The 24,383-nt window shown below is 37.7% G+C and overlaps 2 protein-coding genes and 3 pseudogenes across 2 annotated transcripts; 1 reads left to right on the top strand and 4 right to left on the bottom strand.

The window, feature by feature from the left end:
* Positions 1–3,324: 3,324 nt before the first annotated feature.
* LOC131775119 (E3 ubiquitin-protein ligase TRIM56-like) lies at positions 3,325–11,355 on the bottom strand. The gene is made up of 3 exons (XM_059091207.2): positions 11,237–11,355; positions 4,939–5,084; positions 3,325–4,212 (listed from the first exon to the last, which is right to left on the bottom strand). The coding sequence occupies exons 2-3, from the start codon at positions 5,062–5,064 to the stop codon at positions 3,844–3,846; spliced, it is 495 nt and encodes a 164-aa protein (XP_058947190.1). The 5' UTR covers positions 5,065–5,084; positions 11,237–11,355; the 3' UTR covers positions 3,325–3,843.
* Positions 6,440–10,423, bottom strand: LOC131787263 (uncharacterized; annotated as a pseudogene).
* Positions 11,356–11,420: 65 nt separating the features above from the next.
* LOC131775134 (FAD synthase-like) lies at positions 11,421–13,930 on the top strand (annotated as a pseudogene).
* A 29-nt stretch (positions 13,931–13,959) lies between these two features.
* Positions 13,960–18,017, bottom strand: LOC131787264 (E3 ubiquitin-protein ligase TRIM45-like; annotated as a pseudogene).
* A 1,430-nt stretch (positions 18,018–19,447) lies between these two features.
* Positions 19,448–23,590, bottom strand: LOC131787262 (E3 ubiquitin-protein ligase TRIM45-like). The gene is made up of 2 exons (XM_059104360.2): positions 23,285–23,590; positions 19,448–22,595 (listed from the first exon to the last, which is right to left on the bottom strand). Exons 1-2 carry the CDS (start codon positions 23,474–23,476, stop codon positions 20,712–20,714), a joined length of 2,076 nt encoding a protein of 691 aa, XP_058960343.2. The 5' UTR covers positions 23,477–23,590; the 3' UTR covers positions 19,448–20,711.
* Positions 23,591–24,383: the final 793 nt, after the last annotated feature.

The following is a 24,383-nucleotide window of genomic DNA, read 5'->3' as shown; positions in this document are numbered from 1 at the left end:
TTAATTTTGAGTCTTTTTTACTAGTTTTGTGCTTTCTCTCTCTTGATAATGCCGCTGTTCCATTGTGGCCGATGCGCGGGCTCGATGATAATCACGGTAATATGCTATAAAATGGCGCCCATTTCAGGTTGAGTAAGGCAGATTTCTTTAAAACAAGATATTCGTTCTAAAATATCGTGGAAGTAGAATGATAGAATGGTAGGATGAAGTAAGTAGTTTATTCGGCATGTAAGTTGCGAACGCGAACGTAGCGTACTCGACAAGTAGCGAAACCGGCTGTTAGTAGTACTGCCTATCATCCAGTCAAATACCAATTCCCAACAAAGTTTTTTACTTCTATTTAACGTCCATCGAGGCGCAAAATAATTTATTAGCAAGGAAACTTTTTTTTCCTCAGGCTGAAAAGAACCGCATAACACAAGTCCATTGCGTGATAGGTCATGAATGAAGTTGTCAGTGTCCCGCGAGCTGTAACAGTTAGAATTCTCCAGCGAACAAACCACGGTCTGAACGGCCTGCTTGTCCGCACTGTCTGTATTCGGCAATTTGTGGTCGCGTCTAAGTATTAACGTGTGAAGCATGTATTTGAGAAGCCGATTTGAATTCTTGTGTACCCAAAGACCACATAGCTAAAAAGGTCTACTCTGAAGTCTTAGAAATTGTTGGTATTTGCTCAAGTAAAAAAAGGTTCAGTTGCTTCATGCAATTGAAAGTAATTGTGAAAACGAATTCCTCGAAAAAAAGCTATCTGCCGACTGCCAGGTAACAGCTTTAAGCAAACCTTTAAGCCAACAGGCAGCAGACAGTCGGTAATCTGTCAGCAGGGTTGTTAAAAAGATTTGAAGTAGAAGGAGAATGTAAGAAAGTAGGCGGTACTGGGGGCTGAAGGCCCTCACGCTAAGCAGGGGGTCTGGGGCCGCCGGGTCCCCCAGCGGGGCACAGGGGCAGCGCCCCGTTGGGGGTCCAGGGGGCAAAGCCCCCTGAAGCAAAACGAATGTAGGGTTTTTCCACCACCTGAAATTGCCTCTCCTTGAAGCAATTTTTATATGTTTGCTGGCAACAGTTAACATTCCTTTTACCTCTCTAAGAAGATCTAATCATTTTTATTAGTGAGTTAAAAAAAAAACAATTTAGTAGTCACTTCTCACATGTGAGCATCTGTCATCATATTTTAGCAACATTAAGATTGGTTTACATGGGTTTGAATTTGATGTTCTTCTTCACAATCACAGAATTATCATTTACTTGGTTTCCAAAATCAATTACATAACAATACTCAATTTCTAGATGGAATTTTTAAAACTTCGCCATTTCGTATGGTGGATTTATGAAAAAAATTTGCCATTTCCTATTAAGTCACTCAGGACTTTCAACACTGTCATTCTGAGATTAATTTTGAAGGGGGTGATCTTCATCACTAAAACTCCATATCTGTGTCACTGTCACTTTCAAAAGCCGAGTCATAATAAACGTCAGGGAGGCCAATGGCTGTTGTATCAGCTTCTGCCTCTTCATTCTCAGCAATCACATTGATATCCTCATCCTCGGCCTCCTCGCATCCAGGTTCAACTTCCAAGACACTGTCTGTCTGAAGCTTCAGCGGCTTCCAGATTGGCTTCAGGCAGTGATCTCACGGTTGAGGTCTTCTTTAGTCTCTTTCTTGGCTTCTTTTTTAACCAATTATCAACTGAAGACTTGACGACATTACTGCACTGGGCACTATCTGGGGCATTGATGGCAACTTGTATTAACGAATTCATCATCTCATTACTGAGACGGTTGCGAAACTGTCTTTGTAATGTTTATAACACTCCCTCCTCTCTCTGGCCAAGCGTTGCTGCAAGGTAGTGAAAGCCCAACCTCAGCCACATACAGCAATTCTTCAGAGATTGAGGGGTGGAATATGCCCTCATTTTTAAGCAGGAAAGACATGAAGAATGTGCTGCTGTGACTTCCTATCGGCACGCCTTTTAACTGCTCAGTAGACAGAAAAAACTTAACACGGAACCACTGACAGAGTAACTTGGTCTTCTTGTCTTCACTGCCAGGGAAAAAGTGATTGGCCAGTACTGTAATCTCAGCTTCTCCATACTCTTTGAAACTTTCCTCGTTACTGGAGGGAAGAAGGTGAGGATCAAAGATAGCAAAAGCTTCAATGACCTTTGGATAGCTTCCAAGGCGATCCTTGATGTTGGAAGTTAGAGCATCCACATAGTTGATCAGAAGGGCTTCTAACTCCTTTCCACTATCTCTGTCAAATTTCAGGTCACTTGAGATATTGGTGAAAGAGTCCATGTCAGACTGCAATTTCTCCAAAGGTATTTTGGTTTCCTTTAATTCTTTAAGTGCCGAAACAGCTCAATTGACTACCGGTCGTATCATGGAGAAGTGAAAATTACCAGCTTGAAATTGTTTTGATAGAGAGGAAAGGACTGGTGGGATGGCATGGAGGATGTAAAGAGTACCAATAAATTTAACCTTCTTCAGTCTGCTGATCAATCCAATAGCTGTTGCATCATCGATCTCTTGCAGGGATAAAACAATGGCTTCATAGCTTTGCAATGCTGCAGTGACCGATGCATCAAACCTTAGCCACCTTGTCTGGCATGCTTTCTTTAAACACTTCGCTAACAGCTTCTTTGTCTTCTCTGTGTGGTTCAAATTAAGCTTCTTAAGTTGAATCTAACACTTTAGGAAACAAGCTGTTTTCTTTGGTGAGTTGTGAAAGTAATACCATAGCTGCCTCAGGATATCTTCCACCTCTTTAATAAGCTGGAGCTCTTTGTTACAAAAATTCTCCTTATCAGCACCTTAGAAAATGTATGGAGGACAGTATTGAGAATAAGGATACTGAAGTTAGGGTGTAAAGGGTTACTCTAGTAAGAAAGTGACATCATGTGCTGACCAGTTTTAAATTGAAAAGTGTAAACCTCACTTATCTTGAATGGAGAATGGAAACTGACTTTGTCATGCATACTTAAAGCCTTTTGGATTAATTTGGTCAATTATATAATTCCTATACCCTCTAAGGACACAAACTATAGATGGTTAAGCACAACACCAAAAATGAGAACTTTCCTGTCATACTTCATATTTTTCCTTTAGTTTTGTTACAAATAAACACTGCATGATCTAGAAACTCCTCATTAACTTTATTTATGTTGAAATTACACCCTATTACAGACTGAGGCACTTTAAGTTCTGACTATAATACAAACTGCCAAAACTATCTATTGTAAGTGATGAATTCTACCAAAACCACTTATTTACTAACAGACTAAGACCAAAACAGGGCCAAAGTTTAGGTTTATCAAAATTCTTTGCAGTTTTAGTTTCATTCTTGGCTTTCCTAATTTAAAAAAGTTCACACATGAATTCAACATTTCTGCGTCATATAAAAATGTAGATACTCAAAGTTAGAAGCTTGGAGAACATCAATTATCTCCTAACCTTATTCTTGTTTTCCTCAAACCCCAGGAAACCTGTTGATTACCAATATCCATTTAAAAAATTGCATTCTACACTACTTTGCACACTTCCTAAGACAGCTTCCAGTTATTCTCGTTGAATTTCCAAAGACTTCTGTTTCACTTTTTTTAGTTCTTCAACATCATGAATCAATTCCTCACAGCAAGCATTCAGACGAGCTGATAATTTCTGAAAACAATTAAGCACTTCTTGAACAGTTTGTTCTGCATTTGATTCAACACTTCTTCTCATCTCTAAGACACCATCTATTGCTTTCTTCAGCGACCCTGCTTGTCCCTTTGTCTTTGAAAGAATCTCCACCACGCTTTTCTTATTCTTTGCAAAAGCATCTTTTACAAAAGTGTAATGGTGCTCTCAATGCTTCACAATGATACAGTCTCTACAGATGGCCTCATTGCATGTCTCACAAAACAGCTTCAACAACTCTCCATCATGTTCCTTACAACGACTGAGTTTTTTTGCAGCCACAGATCCCATCTTTTTGGCTCCTTCAATCGACACCATGCCATGTGAGGTTGTGCCACGCCCTCTCCGATGGGCTTGAGTGCAAAACTCAAAGAGGAAATGGCAGCATGTGTTACATCTGTTCATAGGAGGATCGCCACTCTCACGGTTATCACATTCCAATTCACTACTTCCTGAATCTCCATGAAGGGCAACCATAGATAATAGATTGTTTAGGAAGAAATTAACTGGCAGAGAATCAACTTCACCATCTGGAATCTGTGTAACAAAAAAAGAGATACTATTTGGAAAATTTAAATCAATTCACTTTTCTCCTCATTATTTTGTCCAATCTCAGTCACAGATGGTAGCCTGTTTAATGGTTTCCAGGCTCATATGTGACAATCAGATTACACATTCTTTAACTAACAAAACAAATTTACATAATTAAGGCGAGAAGTGGACAAAAATTACTTAATTATGTTAATAATTAAAAGGGAAATAGCAGCTTGAATTTCTCTTCTTGTCCATTAAAGAGCGGTGGTAGCATTTAAGAGGTAAAAGGATTTAGAACATCCGACCACCGGTTCTTATCACGGGCTTTCAAGTCTGAAGGTTTCCTGCTTGCTTAAAATGTTATGTTGGCTTTTTCGTAAAAGGAATGTACATTTAAGTCACGCCTTGGTGGCCAGGAGATGAATTTTAATAACGATTAGTATCTTCTGAAAACCACATTTTAAACGAAAAAATTGAGAAAAGGCTGCCACGCCATGCAATACAACGTCACTGATGTTTCACCACACTTGTGTGATATGAATTCAAAACCACATTCACCAGCCCTTTCCCTACTGTACGCTGATAGAGGCGTCATTTGTCCCTCAACTTTGTCACACTAGTTTACTAAGTCCCACATCACGACAATCAATAGTAATTTATTTTCACAAACTAACCTCTACTCTAATGCGACAAGAAGGGCAATTCAACTTCTAGGCGTTTCCTTTTCTATTGACCAGCCTTTCTACAGAAGGAATGAAGACACGGAAGAACTTTGGGATCTTTGAACTGATCCAAGCACACAGCGCATTCCAACGCCTTCTCTAAATTTTCGGCCAACGTTAAAGCTTCAGCCATCTTTGGTAACTATCTCCTTCCTGACAAGAAAAAGAGTGAAATAATCGTACAAGTAAGCTCGACGAACTAATGGAAATTATAACATCTTAGAGTTTCTTGGAAACCGATGTGGAAAGTCACGTGATAATGATATTGTCGAAAGATCATTCCAGCCTTCATCAACGTAGGTACGCAATGCGTACGAGTATGTCTAATTAGTTGCAGTTCAGCACGCTTGGAAAATGTGGGTTTTTTATCAAGTTAAAAAATAATATTAAATCCTTTTTTTTCAGTCCGAGTCAGAAAAGAAAGGCTAAAGATTGTCTGGCTACCTTTGACCTTAAATTGACGACCTCCCAAGGAGATTAACTCGATGACATCAGACAACGCTGCACCTTTGCCAACCAGCTGAATGATTATTTTCATGAACTTTGTACGGACCTGAATTAAATTGCATCAGTAGATGTGGTTGTCGGCAGCGAAATCGAAGTACCTGAGATTCCTAAGAGGCTTGTTTGGAAAAGTCTTAGCAACATCACACGAACGGCTACGGGTCCTGATGGCATCCCGTTTTGGCTTTGGAAGGAACAGGCTGAGATTTTAACACCAATTCTCAGTCATATTTGAAATTTGCCTCTGCGCACGCACACCTGGCCTATGTCATGGACAAAACCGAATATCGATCCGATACTCAAGGTTAACATACCCAAAGAAAAGTCTGACTACTGTGGTATAAATTTCACTCCGGTTATGGCCAGGGTGTTCGAGAAAGCTGTTTATAACACCTTTGTGAAGGAGGCTGTGGAAGAAAACCTTAGCAACCCTCAGTTTGCTCATCGTGAAAATGGAAATTGCACTGGTGCACTGTTAGCGATCAAGCACTTTATCAACAAACACTTAGCTAATCCAGACTATGAGGCAGTACGGGTATTCGCAATGGACTTCAGCAAAGCGTTCGACTTAGTTAGGCACGAGCTGCTATCTATCAAACTAAAGTTGCTGCCCCTGAATGCCTATATCATCAACTGGTATCACAGTTTTCTTTATAACAGACAACAACGTATAGTCAACAACAACTACCTCCACAAATGGAGAGGAGTAAATAAGGGGGGGGGGGGTGGGTGGGGGAAGTGTGAACGGCCCCTACTTATTTAACGTGTTATTGACCTTGATATTAAGCTAGGTTCCACTCCCGCCCTTTTTAAGTATGCAGATGACTCAACCATTGTCGCACCAGCGTAGAAAGGGGGCAGTGACTCGTTAAGTGGTTTAGTGGAGAAATTTTTGACTTGGGCGAACTGTAATTCTATGAGCTGTAACCCTAACAAGTGTAAAGAAATACAACCATTTATGATATTTTATGCCAGATGTATTGTATCTATTTTGATCTTTTTATTCTATTGTAATTTTGGCTGAACCTTGAATCTTTCTATCTGGTAACATTAGATGTGTATTTTTATCTAATGAGCAATAAAGACCATTATTATTATTATTATTACAATGAAATTAATATCACCAGATGGTAATGGATAAGACGGTTGAGCTTCCTAAGCCAAAACAAAAAACAAAAAAACACAAGCCAGCTGACTGACAAAGGAGTTGCTAACTCTAAAAAAAGAGAAAGGCTTGTAGCCAAAAAAATGGAGTACAGAACATTTATTGAAATATAGGCTAAGAAATTTTGATGTGTTAAGAATAAGGTAAGTTGCGCTGGGTGATTAAAAAATACATTTATTCTAATGACCCATTCGCTGCTTTATTACATGGCTTGAAACTGTAAGGAGAATTTATAAAACTTCTCAGACTTTGGAAAGCTAATAAAGCCTTTCAATAACAAAGTAAATAGAAAAGATGAAAAGGAGACATAAATATCTCCAAAAGGATTCAACAGCAATAGGTCATTTTACAGTTGTGTACTTAGTTGTCAAGCCTTTGATTTGGAGGCTGAAGGTGACCTGGTTGTGATAGAGACCAGTATCTAGTTAGCACGATTACAAAGTAATTTACACTTGAAAAGCAGCAATGTTTGCATCATAACAAGGCCACCCTTAGCCTCCAGTCTCACTCCAGTTCAAAGGCTTGGCAGCCAAGTACATAACTGTGAAATGAACCATTGGAAAAACACAAAGGGACATATGATGCTTTTGAAATCATTAATTTAAATGAATCACATCCAAGTTAATTTCAATGTCTCATCTATTTTCATTGAGACTCATCATTCTGCAATGAGCTTTACAATAGCACATTTAACAGTTGCATGCTTGGTTGCCAAGCCTTTGAAGAGGAGTGAGGCTAAATTTTTCAAATGCAAATTACTTTATTATCATGCTAACTAGATACTGGTCTCTATCACAACATGGTCACCTTCAGCTTCAATCCAAATCAAAGGCTTGGCAACTAAGTACACAAATGTAAAATGGCCTATTATAAATGTATCTAAAAACAAGAATACGTGCTAATTAAGCAAATAGGTGAGAATTATTTGCTAAGGTCCATGGTTGAAAGGAGAGGATACTGATGAGTATCATTCAAACTGGCATTTGATACTCAATTTTGGGTAGAAACTATAATTGTATATTATAAAATTTTGTAAGGGGAAACTTAACATGAAGCTTGTGATTTACATATAAATTTACAATTCATACAAATCGGTATGAATTTGCCGAGGATCACTCTAATAGGTTCTAACAAATATCTATCTTCCTCCAACTTAGATACCAGTATGTTAAATCAGATCACAAGCACAGCTTGTAATCATTGGGAGACAGAGGATTAGGCTAGTACATACTAGCAACCACATCCATAATTGCAGAAAGGAAGGACTGGCCTGATGTATCAAGGGAATCATAACTATTTAGTCATACCTGCAAATTATTCTCTAAGGTCTGTTTTCAGTTTACTTTTTTCATGACATTATTTTTTATTTACCATCAACTATAACTGTAACTACCCAATAAAACATCATGCCCTAAAGTGAGATGGACTGTTGGAATTTAACATCAGTGTCAAACAATTATTCCAGTGAGCTACTCATTAATAATTATCAGATAAGACCTTAACCCTTTAAACCCTAAGAGTGACTGGCATTTAAATTCTTCTTACCATATCACACCTGTATCCAACATGAAGGTCAGGAGAATAAAGGAGCTGATCACCAACTAAAGAAGCTCTTGATTGATAGATCAATTCTCCATGTTGGCTAAAGAAGCTCTTGATTGTTAGACAAATTCTCCATGTTGGCATTTTATGAAATGTTCAGAGAACAGTATGGAGAATATGCATACTGATTTTTGGGTTATGATTTCAAATAGAAAGGAAACACCATGTGTCCATTACTGTCCCTTTAGATTTTGGGAACTTATAAACTTAATAAGAAACCATTTTATCACAGATGTTAGAGATGATCCTAAATTCAAGTCACTTTACTCCCAAAAAAGGACAAGAAATAGACCAATTATTGTACCAATAAAACATAATACAGTGATTACAAGCTTAAAACTACTGCTGGACAGAGCATGATTTCCTAAGCTGATATATTGGCTAATTAGGAAGTGATAAGCAAGCTTTATTCACCTCCAAGAAGCTAAAGAGAGACATTATCATCTATCAAGAGCTTAATTTCCAACCATTAAATTGACAGACATAAAGTACTTTTCGGTTGCTATGTGACATATACTGGTTATACTAAAATAATTATTCACCTCAGTGTCAATGAAAGTAGTGGATATTTACCTCCACTTCAGTGAGTAATTGTCAAATAGGAAATATTTCAATAAAATAAATTGATACTAAAATGGAAAAGTTAAAAGACAGCTACACTTCAAAAAAAGACTAAGTACAAAGTAATTGTTAATCAAAATTTAAGATTCAGTGTCATAAAAACCAAAATTTAAGCAAAAAAAGCAAATCTTAAACAGTGAAGGAAATTGTTGCATCAAAAAGCCTAAAAGAGCCATAAGGAAGCATAAGGAGAATGCCAGAGGCTTTGAAAAGACAGGCTTACCATTGATGCATATTTTAGGTATGCATATCACCCAATAGTTGAGCTTACAGTATTGCAAAATGAATGCAATCCAAGATGAATTTTGACACAATTTAAAATTGCACTCTTCTTAAAATGTGTTTTTGGTTTCAAATAGGAATAATTTTATCTCCTCAAATAAATTCTGAGCCCTCTAAAGTAATAGAGAAACCTGGTCTCCATGGCTCCTCATGTGAAACACTGGACAAGTATCTCCGTTGATCCCATGCCAAATGTCTGACTCTTGGTGAGTTGATTGAACATTATCAATGTTCCCTCGTTACAGTCCACGTACATTTCTACAATGTCATTGCTCTCAAAGTCTGTAACAGAACTGTTCTTAACATGCATGTTACTTGAGAGCAAAAGGTGCTTCATTTGTATGGATTTCCACACCCACCATGTGATCCTCTGCAGGTGCTGATGACCCCAAAGCTAAAACCTTCATGGATATTGCCAATTAATTTAGCTTTGCATGAATGTTTACCATTGTAGAATGAAGTAGAACTCACTACGTAGTCCCAACTGTTTGCACCAAAGGGCTAACCAGTGCCTCCCTTGCTGTGTGAGGTTTTAGATTTTCAGGAAATTCCATTTGAAAGTGAGTTTGCAGCACTAGTTCACTGGCACTGCTAAATGGTGAATTTGAAGCAGTAAATAGCAGAGGTTACAGCTGACAGTAGATTGAACTGGGCAGTCAATTTTTCTTCAGACTACAGCACTTCACCTTCAGAGCATCCTGAAATGCGCAGAAGACACCATTTTTCTATGGACCAAGTAAACAGACCTCCACCCACATCATGTCCCAACAGCTTCACAACCATTTTATTCTGACCCTCTTCTTCAAAGTGTATGAGAAAACATAAGTACCATCTTCCCAGTCTTTCACCTCCAGTGATTTAAAACCAGCACCACTGTCACAAGAAGCTGTGAAAGGATCACCTCCTTCTACTCTCTTCTTTCCATTCTATTCCCTGACAATTATGGTGAACTGAACAGGTGAAACTTCTTCTTAACTATAAAGTTGATGACATTATCAGTACGGGATACTAAGTACCAAGTAAAAGAATTCAGTTCCTGTAATCTGTTAGATGTTTGTTGTGCAAGTTCAAAATTTCCACCTCACTACCCTGTTTGATAGTCTTCTCTGTGAACCCTACACTTCTTTGCACAATATCCAGGGCCAATTCCAATTCTTCTTGCTGAATTTGCAAAGTGTTCAGTTTTGCCTTCTTTAGCTCTTGTACCCCACTTACTAATTCCTCACTGCAAGTATTAAGACTAACAGTCAAGTCCTGAAATTGCTGTTGAATCTCTTCCACAGTTCTTTTTTGCTTGAGACTCAATGCTTCTCTTCATCGCTGAAATACCACCCAGGGCATTCTTGTGGGTGGATGATCGAGTTTTTATCTTTGAAAGAATTTAAGTACATTTAAACACATTTAATTGAACTTTTCATTCAGCAAGTCAGGCACAAATGGGAATATGACTGGCAATTCAAATCAAGAAAAACATTTACTTAGCGTATAAATATAACTCGCTGAACATTTTGTTGATGACAACTTTACACAAGTGTGCACTTTTACCTTGGACACTTCCAGGATTAATGATCACTTGACATAACCCAAATATCTGCCTATTCTCGCTAGAGTAAGTTATTTAGATTAAGAGCTCTACACTTGAAACTGACTTGAAAAGATAAATTTCTTAAGTCAATCACATAACAACTCATCTCTGTTATCAGAAGGAAAAAGTTCTTCACGTGGAGGACAACTTACAGCCTTGGTTCGAATATCAAAAAGTAAGTTTTTGAAAATTTTATCTCCTTCATTTTTTTTAAATAAAGGCAAATAATCAAACAAACTAAAATAGCCTAGAGATCAAATCCTGCAAAAATTAAATGAACAAAATGCATATGACATCGATTACAGTTGGCCGTGAAATGAGCAAGGTTTTTTCAACTTTAACCTTATCGCATCGAGCTGCTGCGATTCGCATATAGATAAGTGAGTTTTCATCCTCTAACAGTATCATCGCTCATGAGTAAGTTGTAAGTCAAAGTCCAGTTGACAAGTTTGCGCCTATTTTCACAGCCTGCAAAAGTCAGTTCTGACTACATCTGGAACCTATCCTCTCCACTTGTATGCAAAGCAAAAGTAGCACACAGCCTACCTGCATGACTCCATTCACTTCTTCGCCTTAAATTTTACTGAACGATTACGTCTGACAAAACCCTGCAAGGGTTTGCGGTGCTGTTTGGTATAAAAATCCGCCATCTTTCTTTGACTTCGTTGTCGTTGTCAGAGTTATTGTCACGTGACCTGACATTGATCCAGTATTGAACTGATCGCCGGAATCAAGTTAAAATGGCGAACGGAGCGATCGGAAACAATTCTAAGTGGACAGCTGGGATTATCATCATAGGAGACGAGATCTTAAACGGTCTTACCAAAGATGCAAATTCTTACTATCTCTATAAGAAATTATGGTCCTTAGGAGGCAAGAGTTAAAGTGGGAAAAGTTTCTGTGTTTTCAGACGACGTGGAGGAAATTGCCCACGAAGTAAAACAATTCTTTGACGAGGATCTAGTTCTTAATGATGAATTAGTGGAACTAATTTCGAATTCTTATCAGGATGAAATTAACTCGCCCCATTTGAAAATGGCTCGTGTTCCTTCGTCAGTGAGACTGGCTTTTGGAAAAGATCCCTCGGGAAAACCGAGCTGTTTTCCACTCATATCTGCAAATAATGTGACTTTATGCTTTTCTTGGAGTGCCGCAGTTCTTGGAAAAGTCGTTTAGCCTTTTGGAAGATATTCTTTTGATTTCTAACCGTGAGAAGCGGTTTCTGCTGCGAAATATTTATCTTTCAGTAGAGGAGACAGACATTGTTTCCATTCTGGAAACAATGTCCGGATGCTCCAGTTTCAGAATGTAAGTTTTGTTTCAGAACAATTAACAGTATATTTAGATTAGTAAGTAGGGGGTTATCATGACTGCAAGTTCTTTTCTTTATGTTTAATGGAATGAGATTAAAATATCTTGCCTCCTAGGTTGAAAAGAATTCATCCTACTTGATCATGGGATGAGCCTCTAACAATTTTTTTTACTGTAATTGCAATGAACATTGCAGTGATTTAGAGATAGTTTGTTATAGAAGTTAGTCATGACGTGTGCTAGCCCTGTAAAAGACTCCTGACTGTGTTTGTGTCAATAAGGCTTTGAAAACCTCTGCAGAAGTCATTATATACTTAAGTTGAGTGAATAGTCATTTGTTAGTGTGGGCGCAGTTGATCGAAGGGCAGATAAAGCTATCCAACAGATAAATTGCTATCCAATGAATAAGTGGTAACAAAATGTACTGCACTATATCCATCAGGTAGAGATTTATCTATTGAACAGCATATATCCATCCTTCAAACAATTGGGGGTAGATGTCTTAAGCAGCATCCAAGAGATCTTTTACATTGGAGATCTCAAATAAATTCTCCTTTCTTGCTGTGTTACATTTTTAGTAATATTAACTGTGAGAATTTGGAGTTAAATCACAAAGCACTCCTTCATCAAGGTTGATAAAGGAAATTCATGGAGGAAAAGGGTTTGAGAATCTGTCACAGTAACCAAAAACAGTCCCTTTGTGGATAAACTTTACATGGACAATCACAGTGAAGGAGCGCTTGATACTGTAATTCCTCCACTGGGAGGTCACTACCCTCTCTTTCTCAAGATCTGAAAATCAGTTCTCCTCTCTGTCTCTAATAAGTCTTATATAATTGTAGCTCTGAGAATTTGTTGTTTAATCACACAATATACTCTTCATGATATTTCACTTTTTTTCTCATCATGTTTCTGACTATGTGAAATTATTGTAAGGAGAAATTACCAAATGGCCCTCACAATTCTTACATTGAGGAGTCTCTACCCTTTCTTTCGTAAGATCTAAACATAAATTCTCCTCACTGTCTTTGATACAACTATAGTAATTGGAGTTCTGAAAATTTGTTGTTTAATAAAACAGTATCCTCATAATGATATTTAACTTTCTTATAACCTTTCTGACAGATGATATACCAATATTGTAAAGAGAAATTACTCATTGGCTACTCTCAGAAGTAAAAGGGTTAACCTTCTCTCCACTGGAAAAATAATTAATATTATAATAACCTATTACTATATTTTAGGTCCACTTAGCCCTACCTCTCTAAAAAAGGATACTAAGCAGGATGTGAATGTGGAGATACTGCCTCCATGATCCTGGAGATGAATCAAACACAATTGCTTGCCTCAAAGGTGCCAGGGCTATTATAAAACAGACACTTCAGCTGTGTTCTCTTGATGAGCTGAGCATCAGTTTCAATGGTCACAAGAACTGCACTGGGCTACTCTGCCTTTTGCATGCTGCAATGAATAAATTATCACTACCTGCCCAAGAGCTAAAGGCCCTATACTTTCTCTACAAGTCACAATTTCCACAAGCAGAAGAGTTCATCTCAGAAACCACCAGAAGGTACAACTTGAATCTCATAACAAGAAACATTAGAACAGGTATGAGGACATTGAAAGAAACTCAACCTAGAGTCAAGGGTACACATCACTAGGAAGCACCCACAATACTAAACCTAAGCCTCCCTTGAAATGTAGTGATGGTGGAAACAAGTATAAACCAGCCTACATGTTGGAGGATGGGAATCTAGAGAGGGCAGGGAGAATCTGATTGACCTTTTTGTTAATTAAAGAGCATTGTTAGATTAAATTATGCCCCAGATTTCTCATTTTTGGAACAATCAACAGTTGGACAAAGACTGAGCTGTGCTGTAGATTAAGACTGAAGAGGGTTATTTCACCAAAATACTTGTAAAATTAAATAAATAATCAAATTGATAAGTGTGCTCTTTGTTTTTGTTTATTTTACATTACACTCATTTCTAAATTTAAGCAATAACTCTTCCCTAAAAATGCATCGCAACCAAGACATCACACTACCAAACCTTATAATTGCATAACTCAATATCCTGCATCAGTATGAATTCAACCTCTATTTCTGAATTGTCTTCTGAATTTTTTCACCTTTCATCTGAGATATTCGCAGAAAATCATCAGATGTCATAATTGTATAGCAAGTTGTTATGTTTTTACAAATTTTCGAAATAAGCTTATATCATAAGCTGTCATCATCTTCTAAAAACATTTGCCTCTTTTGGTTATCCAAGAAAACCAAATGTCAGCCACACTGCTCTTTCTAAACACATGCTTTGTTGTTATTGGTTCAGTACATCATTAAATGTTCAAAGTGTCTTCTTTACTTTATTTTCTGGCAACCAACATTTTATCTCTGGTGACCACTTTATTATTTTTGGTTGCTACTCAAAAAAGTGACTTTAAAAGTATTTCAGCTTAGAGTACCAGTTATACAACACCCTTAAAACTAAAATCCATCTAAATTTAATATTTATAATTTTTTTTACCAAAAAACAAGGAAATAAAAAATTGTTTCCTCTTTTATTTCATGGAGGAGTACAGTACCATAATCAATTGTGTTGTAACAAGAATTGGATTTGTCATGGATCAAATTTTAACCAGGGAAGGAGTTAGTTGTTTGAAAAGTGGTTAAAGCTAATCTAGGATTTAAAGTTAACCTTGGCTCTAATTTCTAGGGGAGAAGAGCATGTTTAAGAGTTAAGGCTTTATTGGGTTTTATCTCAACATAACTTGAAACTAACAGCAAAAAAACGGTCCCTTTGCAAGGCCATTAAAATGAATTAAAAATTTACACTAACCCTGGTTTATGTTAATTGTGCTGTGAATGACCAGGCCCAGGTTGTCAATGTGGAGAAAGTGTACAGTGCGTCCACGTTTTTAACCATTTCTCTCTCAACTCTGATAGTATTTTTGGCTAATGTACATTATGCAAGTTATTAGAAAAGAGAGATGGTAAGTTTTGAGCTTGGTAAAGAAATAGAGAAAGATGTTGGCTTTCACAATTTAAAAATTTAAAGCATAAATTCAACATTTTTGCATCATTTAAAAGTGTAGATTAACAAGTAAGAAGGAGGACATAATTTTTCTCCTTAACTCATTCTTGTTTTCTCAAAGAATTGAGGAACTTGTTGATTACCAATATCCATTTCAAACACGAGATGTTTCATACCACTGACAGAGAACATAGATTTTCTTGTTTTCCTAAAGAACTAAGGACACCTGTTGATTACAACTACCCATTTGAAACATGGGACGCACTATGCCATTGACACCTTTCCAAGTGTCAAACTCGTTGGTACCCTGATTATACATTCTAAGTGTTCCATTATCACAGTCCAGGTAAAATTCAATTATGTCTCCACTACTACAAACTGTCACTTTGCTTTTCTGAGACCAACAACGCTGCTGTTCGTTTCCTAATATCCATGTCCACTGGTCATTACAAGGTACCTGTGCAGCAGGACTAACACCAACGCCAAAACAAAAATTGTGAAAGTTACTACCACATATTTGTACTTTCCATGAATGCCTACCAAACTGAAATTGAGATGTCCCAAAGACTGTGAGAGGTACTGAAACAAAAGGTTGGTCATAGGGCATATATTGGTCCTCAAGAGGAGATTCGTCATAAGGAAAAACTTCGATGTCAAAAGGAGTTTGGTCATAGAGAAAAGCTTGGCTCTCATAAGGGTTATATGTCCCATAAGTTGCCCTCAGTGAGTCACTGTCCAGGGTAATGGAATTATATTGATTTGAGTAATAATTGCCATATGCTGTGCAAAGTTTCCAATTTTCAGTAATCCATGTACAAGGACTATCTTTCACATGAGAAGTATTCAGTTTCACTGACATTTGGTACTCATTTGGTTGTAATTTGTTTGGAGTAAAACAAAAGCTGTATGTTCCATTGCCAATATCTTTAGCATAGTCACTAAATGTAGTTTCACAAGATTGGGAGCAAATTTCTACTTCACAAGCATCAGTACCTTCTTCTCGTTTCCTTCCATCCCACTCTTTAGCAGTTACTATAAATTCAACAGGCTGCCCACTGATTGTGTTGTACATCAAACCCTCTATCCCATGTCCCAAAGTTACAGTTGACATACTGGCATATGCCCTTATATGACTAGCAACGTGACCAAAGTTAGTGATCTTCTCCAGCAATTGATCCTCAGCAAGAAACTTAAATATGTCATGCACCCGTGGTTCCAGCTGCCACTTTAATGAATTTAGTTCTTCTAATCGGCTTGACATTTGCTTGCGCATGTTCAAAATCTCAACTTTACTTCCATTTTCCAAAGCCTTCTCTGTGAATTCTACACTACTTTGCACATTTCCTAAGGCAGCTTCCAGTTCTTCTTGCTGAATTTCCAAAGACTTCTGTTTCACCTTTTTTAGTTCTTCAACATCATGAATTAATTCCTCACAGCGAGCATTCAGACGAGCTGATAATTTCTGAAAACAGTTAAGCACTTCTTGAACAGTTTGTTCTGCATTTGAATCAACACTTCTTCTCATCTCTGAGATACCATCTATTGCTTTCTTCAGCGACCCTGCTTGTCCTTTTGTCTTTGAAAGAATCTCCACCACGCTTTTCTTATTCTTTGCAAAAGCATCTTTTACAAAAGTATAATGGTGCTCTCGATGCTTCACAATGGTACAGTCTCTGCAGATAGCCTCATTGCATGTCTCACAAAACAGCTTCAACAACTCTCCATCATGGTCATTACAAAGACTGGGTTTGGTTACAGCCACAGATCCCATCTTTTTAGCTTCTTCAATCGACACCACACCATGTGAACTTGTGCCACGCCCTCTCCGATGGGCTTGAGTGCAAAATTCACAGAGGAAATGGCAGCATGTGTTGCATCTGTTCACAGGCGGATCGCCACTCACAGTTATCACACTCCAATTTACTACTCCCTGAATCTCCATGAAGGGAAACCATAGATAATAGATTGTTCAAGAAGAAATTAATTGGCAGAGAATCAACTTCACCATCTGGAATCTGTGTAACAAAAAAGATACTATTTGGAAAATTTGAATCAATTCACTTTTCTCCTCCTTATTTTGTCCAACCTCAGTCGAAAATGATAGCCTGTTTAATGGTTTCCAAGCTCATATCTAATAATCAGATTGCACATTTTTTACAAGCAAAACAAATTTAAATAATTAAAGCGGGAAGTGGACAAAAATTACTTAGAATATTACTTAAAATTACAGAACAGCGGAGCCTAAACTCCACTTTTTCTCCTTTTAAAAGCCGTGGTAGCATTTAAGAGGTAAAAGAAAAAGACATCCGACCACCGCTTCTTATCACAGGCCTACAAGTCTAAAGGTTTCCTGCTTGCTTAAAATGTAATGGCGGCTTTTTACGTGAGAGGAATGTAAATTTTAGTCACGCGTTGGCGGCCGAGAGATGAATTTTAAAACCAAAGTATCTTCTGAAAACCACATTTTGTAAGAAAAAAATTGAACAAAGGCTGCCACGTCATACAATACAACGCCACGGATGTTGCATAAATACTTTAATCTTCGAAGAGTACTTGTGCTGCGTGGATTCAAAACCACCTTCACCAGCCCTTTCTCTACTGCACACTAGTAGAGGCGTAATTAGTTCCTCAACGTTGTCCCACTAGTTTAATTCCACATCACCACAATCAACAATAATTTATTTTCACAAACTAACCTCTACGCTAATACGACAAGAAGGACAATTCAACTTCCAAGCGTTTCCTTCTCTATCGACCAGCCCCTCCAGACATATTTTGCAGAAGGAATGAAGACACGGAAGAACTTTGGGATCTTTGAACTGCTCCAAGCATACAGCGCATTCCAACTCCTTCTCTAAATTTTCGGCCAACGTTAAAGCTTTAGCCATCTCTGGTAGATCTCCTTCCTCACAAGAATAAGAGTGAAATAATCGCACAAGTCAGTTCGACGACCGAATGGATATCATAAGTTAGAGTTTCTAGGAAATCGACTGGAAAGTCACGTGATAATTATGTTGTCGATATAACATTCCACCCTCCATCAACGTAGGTACGCAATGCGTACAAGTATGTCTAATTAGTTGCACTTCGGCAGACCTTGAAATTGCGGGTTTTTGATCAAGTAAAAAAGAATTAAATAAATTGCCTTTTTCAGTCGGAATTAGAAAAAGGCTAAAGATTTTCAGGCTACCCATGATCTTAAATTAACCCCTCTCAAGGAGATTAATGAAGTAATTAATATTCCAGCCATAATTTTTATTACCAGATGGTGATGGATAAAGCAGTCGAGCTTCCTTAAAGCCGAAAAAACGAAAAAAAACAAGCCAGCTGATTTACAAAGGAGTTGGTTACCCAAAAGAAAGAGAAAGGCTTGTAGCCAAAAAAATGGAGTACAGAACATTTATTGAAATATAAGCTAAGAAAATTTTGATGTTATGAATTAGGTAAGTTGCTCTGGGTGATTAAAAAGTATGTCCATTCTGGTGAACTGTTTTCTATTTTAACATGCCTTGAAACTGTGAGGAGAATTTATAAAACTTCTCAGATTTTGGAAAGTTGATAAAGCATTTCAAAATAGCACGGCAAATAAAAAAGATGAAAAGGACACAGATATCTTTATGAGGATTTGACAGCAATAGACCATTTTACAGTTGTGTACTTAGTTGCCAGGCCTTTGATTTGGAGTGAGACTGAAGGTGACCTTCAGTTGTGATAGAGACCAGTATCTAGTTAGCACAATAACAAAGTAATTTACATCTGAAAAACGGCAATGTTTGCATCCTAACAAGACCAGCCTTAACCTCACTCCTGTTCAAAGGCTTGGCAACCAAGCGTATAAAAGTAAATAGGACTATTCACAAAGGGTCATATGATGCTTTGAAAATCATCAATTTGAAATTAATAACACCCAGGTTAATTTTCATGGTCTCATCCATTTTCACTGAGACTATTCATTCTGTAATGAGCTTGACAATTATAAATGTATCTGGATGAGAAACAAGAATACCTGCTAATTAAGCAAATAGGGGAGAATTATTTAGCTAAGGCCCATGGCTAAAAGGTCTCCTTCATTTGATACTCAATTTTGTGTACAAATTATTATTATATTATAGAAATTTATGGTGGAAACTTAACATAAGCTTGTGATTTACATATGAGTTTCAATTTATACAAATCTGTATGAATTTGCAGAGAAACATTTTAAACAGTTCTAACAAAATATCTATCTTCCTCCAACTTAGATACCAGTATGTTAAATCAGATCTCGTGAACAGCTTGTAATCATTGGGAGACAGAGGATTAGGCTGTATTAGTCACCTAGCACCCACATTCATTGCAGAGAGGAAGGGCTGGCCTGAGGTATTAGTGGGATCATAATTATCTAGTCATACCTTCAAAAAATTCTCTAAGGTTTGTTTTCAGTTTATTTATTTTTGTTTTTTTCATAACAATATTTTTTAATTACCTTCAACTATAATTGTAACTACCCAATAAAACATCATGCCCTGTAGTGAGATGGACTTTCGGAATTTAACATCAATGTCAAACAATTGTTCCAGTGAGCTACTCATTAATAATTATCAGATGAGACCTTAACCCTTTAACCCCTAAGAGTGACTGGCATCTAATTTCTCCTTACCCTATCAGACCTAAATCAAACGTGAAGGTCAGGAGAATAAAGGAGCTGATCACCAACTAAAGATGCTATTGATTGTTAGGAAAATTCTCCATGTTGACATCTTAGGAAATGTTTAGAGAACAGTATGGAGAATATGCATACTGATTTTAGGGTTAAGATTTCAAATAGAAAGGAAACACCATATGTTTCCAGTATTGTTCCCATGGATTTTGCAAACTTATAAACTGAATTATAAACCCTTTTATCACAGATATCAGAGCTGATCTTACATCTTTTAAATTCAAGTCACTTTACCCAAAAAAAAGTACAAGAAATAGACCAATTATTGTACTAATAAAAACATAATACGGTGAGTACAAGCTTAAAACTATTTCTGAATAAATGCATAATTTCCCAAGCTGATATATTGGTTATTAGGAAGTGATGAGTAAGCTTTATTCACCTCCAAGCAGCTAAAGAAACATTATTGCCTGTCAAGAGGTTAATTTCCAACCATTAAATTGACAGAAATAAAGTACCTTTTAGGTTGCTATATGACATATACTGGGTGTACTAAAACAGTTGTTTACCTCAGTGTCAATGAAAGTGGTAGATATTTACCTCTACTTCAGTGAGTAATTTTCAAACAGGATATAATTCATTGAATACAATAAATTGATACTAAAATGAAAAAGTTAAGAGACAGCTACACTTTAAAAAAAACTAAGTATAAAGTAATTGTTGATCAAAATTCAAGATTAAGTCCCATAAAAATCAAAATTTAAGCAACAAAAACATATCAGAACTTGACAGTGAAGGAAATTGTCATATCAAAAAGCCTAAAAGAGCCGTAAGTAAACATAAGGAGAGTACCAGAGGCTTTGAAAAGGCAGGCTTGCCACTGATGCATATTTTAGGTATGCATATCACCCAATAACTGCAGAATGAATGCAATCCAAGATTACTTTTGACACAGTTTAAAATTGCACTCTTCTTAAAATGTGTTTTTGGTTTAAACTAGGAATAATTTAATATCCTCAAATAAACTCTGAGCCCTCTAAACTAGTAGAGAAACCTGGTCTCCATGGCTTGTCATGTGAAACACTGGACAAGTATCTCCGTTGATGCCATACCAAATGTCTGACTCTTTGGTACGTTGATTGAACATTATCAGTGTTCCTTCGTCACAGTCCAGGTACATTTCTACGATGTCATTGCTTTCAAAGTCTGTAATAGAACTGTTCTTAACATGCATGTTACTTGAGAGCAAAAGGTGCTTCATTTGGTTGGAGTTCCACACCCACCAGTTTCCCAGACTGGCCAGATTGCCATGTGATCTTCTGCAGGTGCTGATGACCCCTAAGCTAAAACCTTCCTGAATATTGCCAATCAATTTAGCTTTGCATGAATGTTTACCATTGTAGAATGAAGTAGAACTTACTACATAGTCCCAACTGTTTGCACCAAAGGGCCGACCAGTGCCTCCATTGTTGTGTGAGTTTTTGGATTTTTGGGAAATTCCATTTAAAAGTGAGCTTGCAGTGCTAGTACTGGTACTGCCAAATGGTGAATTTGAAGCAGTAAATTTTTGACCAGATGTGAAACATAAAGCATTAGAGTATGGTTTTGAGACAGCAGAGGTTACTGCAGACTTCAGATTGTACCGAGCAGTCAGTTTTTCTTCAGACAACAACACTTCACCTTTAGAGCTGCCTGAAACACACAGAAGATGCCATTTTTCTACAGACCAAGTAAACGGGCCTCCACTCACATCACGACCCAACAGCTTCACAACCAGTTTATACTGACCCTCTTGTTCTGGGGTGTATGAGAAAATGTAAGTACCATCTCCACAGTCTTTCACCTTCAGGGCTTTAAAACCAGCACCACTGTCACAAGAAGCTGTGAAAGGGTCACCCCCTTCTACTCTCTTCTTTCCATTCCATTCCCTTGCAATTATTGTGAACTGAACAGGCTGTCCACACAGTGTACTGTAGATTATGCCCTCTGAACCATGACCCATCATTACGGTTGATGTCTCAGCGTTGGTCATGACATCTGTAACAACACCAAAAGATGAAATTTCTCCTTTCAGTTCTTTTTCAACTATAAACTTAATGGCATCATCAGTACGGGGTACTAAGTGCCAAGTAGAAGAATTCAGTTCTTGTAGTCTGTTAGATATTTGTTTGTATAAGTTCAAAATTTCCACCTCACTGCCATGTTTGATAGTCTTTTCAGTGAACCCTACACTACTTTGCACAATATCCAGGGCCAATTCCAATTCTTCTTGCTGAATTTGCAAAGTGTTCAGTTTTGCCTTCTTGAGCTCTTGTACCCCACTTACTAATTCCTCACTGCAAGTATGAAGACTAACAGTCAAGTCCTGAAATCGCTGTCCAATCTCTTCCACAGCTTTTTTTGCTTGAGACTCGATGCTTCTCTTCATTGATGAAATACCATCCAGGGCACTCTTGAGGTTGGATGCTTGAGTTTTTGTCTTTGAAAGAATCTTCCTTACATTATTTTTTCCATTTTCAAATGCATCACTCACAAAAATGCATTTGTGACCCTGATGCTTAACAACTGTGCAGTCACTACATACAGTTTTGTCACATGTTTCGCAAAAGAGCTTAAGCATTTCTCCATCGTGCTCTTTGCAAAAGGACGGGCGTGACATGTAGACAGCCATAGGTCCTTCCTCTACAGCCTCCTCCAGGTTCATCAAGTGGTGGCTTTTAGTGCTGCGGCCCCGTTTATGTCCCATTGTGCAAATCTCACACAGAAAATGAAAGCAGGTAGCACACCTGTTGACAGGGGGGTCTCCACTGTCACAGTTATCACACCCAAGGCTACCTCTTTCCAAAAGAAGAGTCAGCATGGCCAACATGTTGTTAAGCATGAAGTTATCTGGCAATAAATCAACTTCTCCCTTGGGAATCTGGGAAGGCAAACAGAGGGATTATTTAGAAGACATTTTGTGCCTGTTGTACTAACTGTTGTGCTAAGGACTCCAACCAAAAAAAACACATCTGAAATAAACTATAAAAAAGATAATAATAAAGATTTGAACAAAGAAAGATGCCTGAACCCTAATCAGAAAACATCTGATAATCAAGTTCCTTATCTCTTGCAACCTTGCCAATGACATTGGAGTTGTTTTGAAAATGACACCAGTCCCCCCTCCTCGTTCTGAAATACCTTTCCGACCCTCCCCTTCCATGTGCAAAGATCCTGAGTTCCTATTGCATAAAACTGCAGATAAATCAGTTTCGATCAGCTTTAACTCGCAATCAATCAGAATAATTTCAATGTACATGTTACTTTTTTCGTGAAATTATCAGAAATTTTAAAAAAAGAATGTTATTCGACGAAACGATCTTTCTGGATACAAGTTGATACTGTAGGAAGCAACGCGCAACAGCATTCTAAAACCAGTAGCTAAAACTATCAACAAATAATAGGCAGAGAAAAATCAGTGGGACTGGCAACCTATCTTAAATGTTTCATGTCAAACATGGCTAATGTAAGCCAAATTAGACAATTCTCGTCGTGCGAAGATGGTAATTTCCTCCTGATGAGCGACGGAAATAAGATACACAGAGAACATCATTAAAATCAACAACTCACCTCCACGCTCGCTCGGCACCACGGACACCCAACCTTCCAACCGATTCCTTGTTTACTCAACATTTCTTCCAGGCATGACTTACAGAAAGAGTGAAGACATGGCAGAACTCTAGGTTCCTTATATTGCTGCGAGCAAAATCCACATTGCAGCTCCTTCGCCAAGGTCTCCGCTAAAGTTGAAGCTTTCGCCATCGCCGTGGAATGAAATAAAGGTCACGCTAAGAATGAGGAGGGAAATTGTCCTAGAAAAAAATCCAAATTTTTCAACTGATAATCTTGCACACTCCCACACTGTTGCAAGAAACACTCAAAATAACGGCAGCAAAGGGTTTCCGCACCAGATCATGTGATCGGCTCAATCTTCCCGCGGAAATTCTTCGTGCAAAAATCTGACCAATCAGAAAATACTCTTACAGTTAGTTGTTCGCGTGATTATCAAAAACGTGATCAAGAATGTTAACGAGTGTTGTCCATTACACACAAATGTCACAAATAAATTGCGATAGAGAAACGTGATTTCCGATTGAACAGGCGAATTATATTTATGACACCTTCCAACGGAACTAATATTACTAGAAGTCGTGATATGATCGAGCGCCTTCCAACGATAAAAAGTTTGATCGTGCAACTTTCAGTGATAAGTCAAAAACTTAAGGTTGACTGCAAAGCGCATCTTCAAAAGTTGCATTCTCCTTACGCTGCCTTTTGCGTCTCCATAGTCTGAGCCTTAACCTTCACACTTTAGGTGTGAACATTGGTAGGCACATTCTTCATACATTCTCCGTACATTTCCTTGTAAACTGATAGGGAGAATTTGTTTAGCGATCCAAATCTTGGAAATCATCTCCTTTATTCTCATGACCTTAATATTTTAATCAGAGTAATACTGTGAGAAGAAATAAGATGCTGCTGGTTGTTCTAAGGGGTAGAAGAAAAGTTATAATGCCCCCTCCCCTCCCCCACGAGATGGGATTCAAGTTTATCAGAAGGTTACCCCCACCATTTCAAGAGCCTTCCTTGGTAATTCGCCGGTACCCATTATACTCGTGGGTGGATAGGGGCACTGGGACAGTTAAGTGTTTTGCTCAAGTACACAACA

Source organism: Pocillopora verrucosa, chromosome 6 (genome assembly GCF_036669915.1).
Source record: "Pocillopora verrucosa isolate sample1 chromosome 6, ASM3666991v2, whole genome shotgun sequence".
Lineage (NCBI taxonomy): Eukaryota > Metazoa > Cnidaria > Anthozoa > Scleractinia > Pocilloporidae > Pocillopora > Pocillopora verrucosa.
This window is presented reverse-complemented; position numbering and strand designations above follow the sequence as displayed.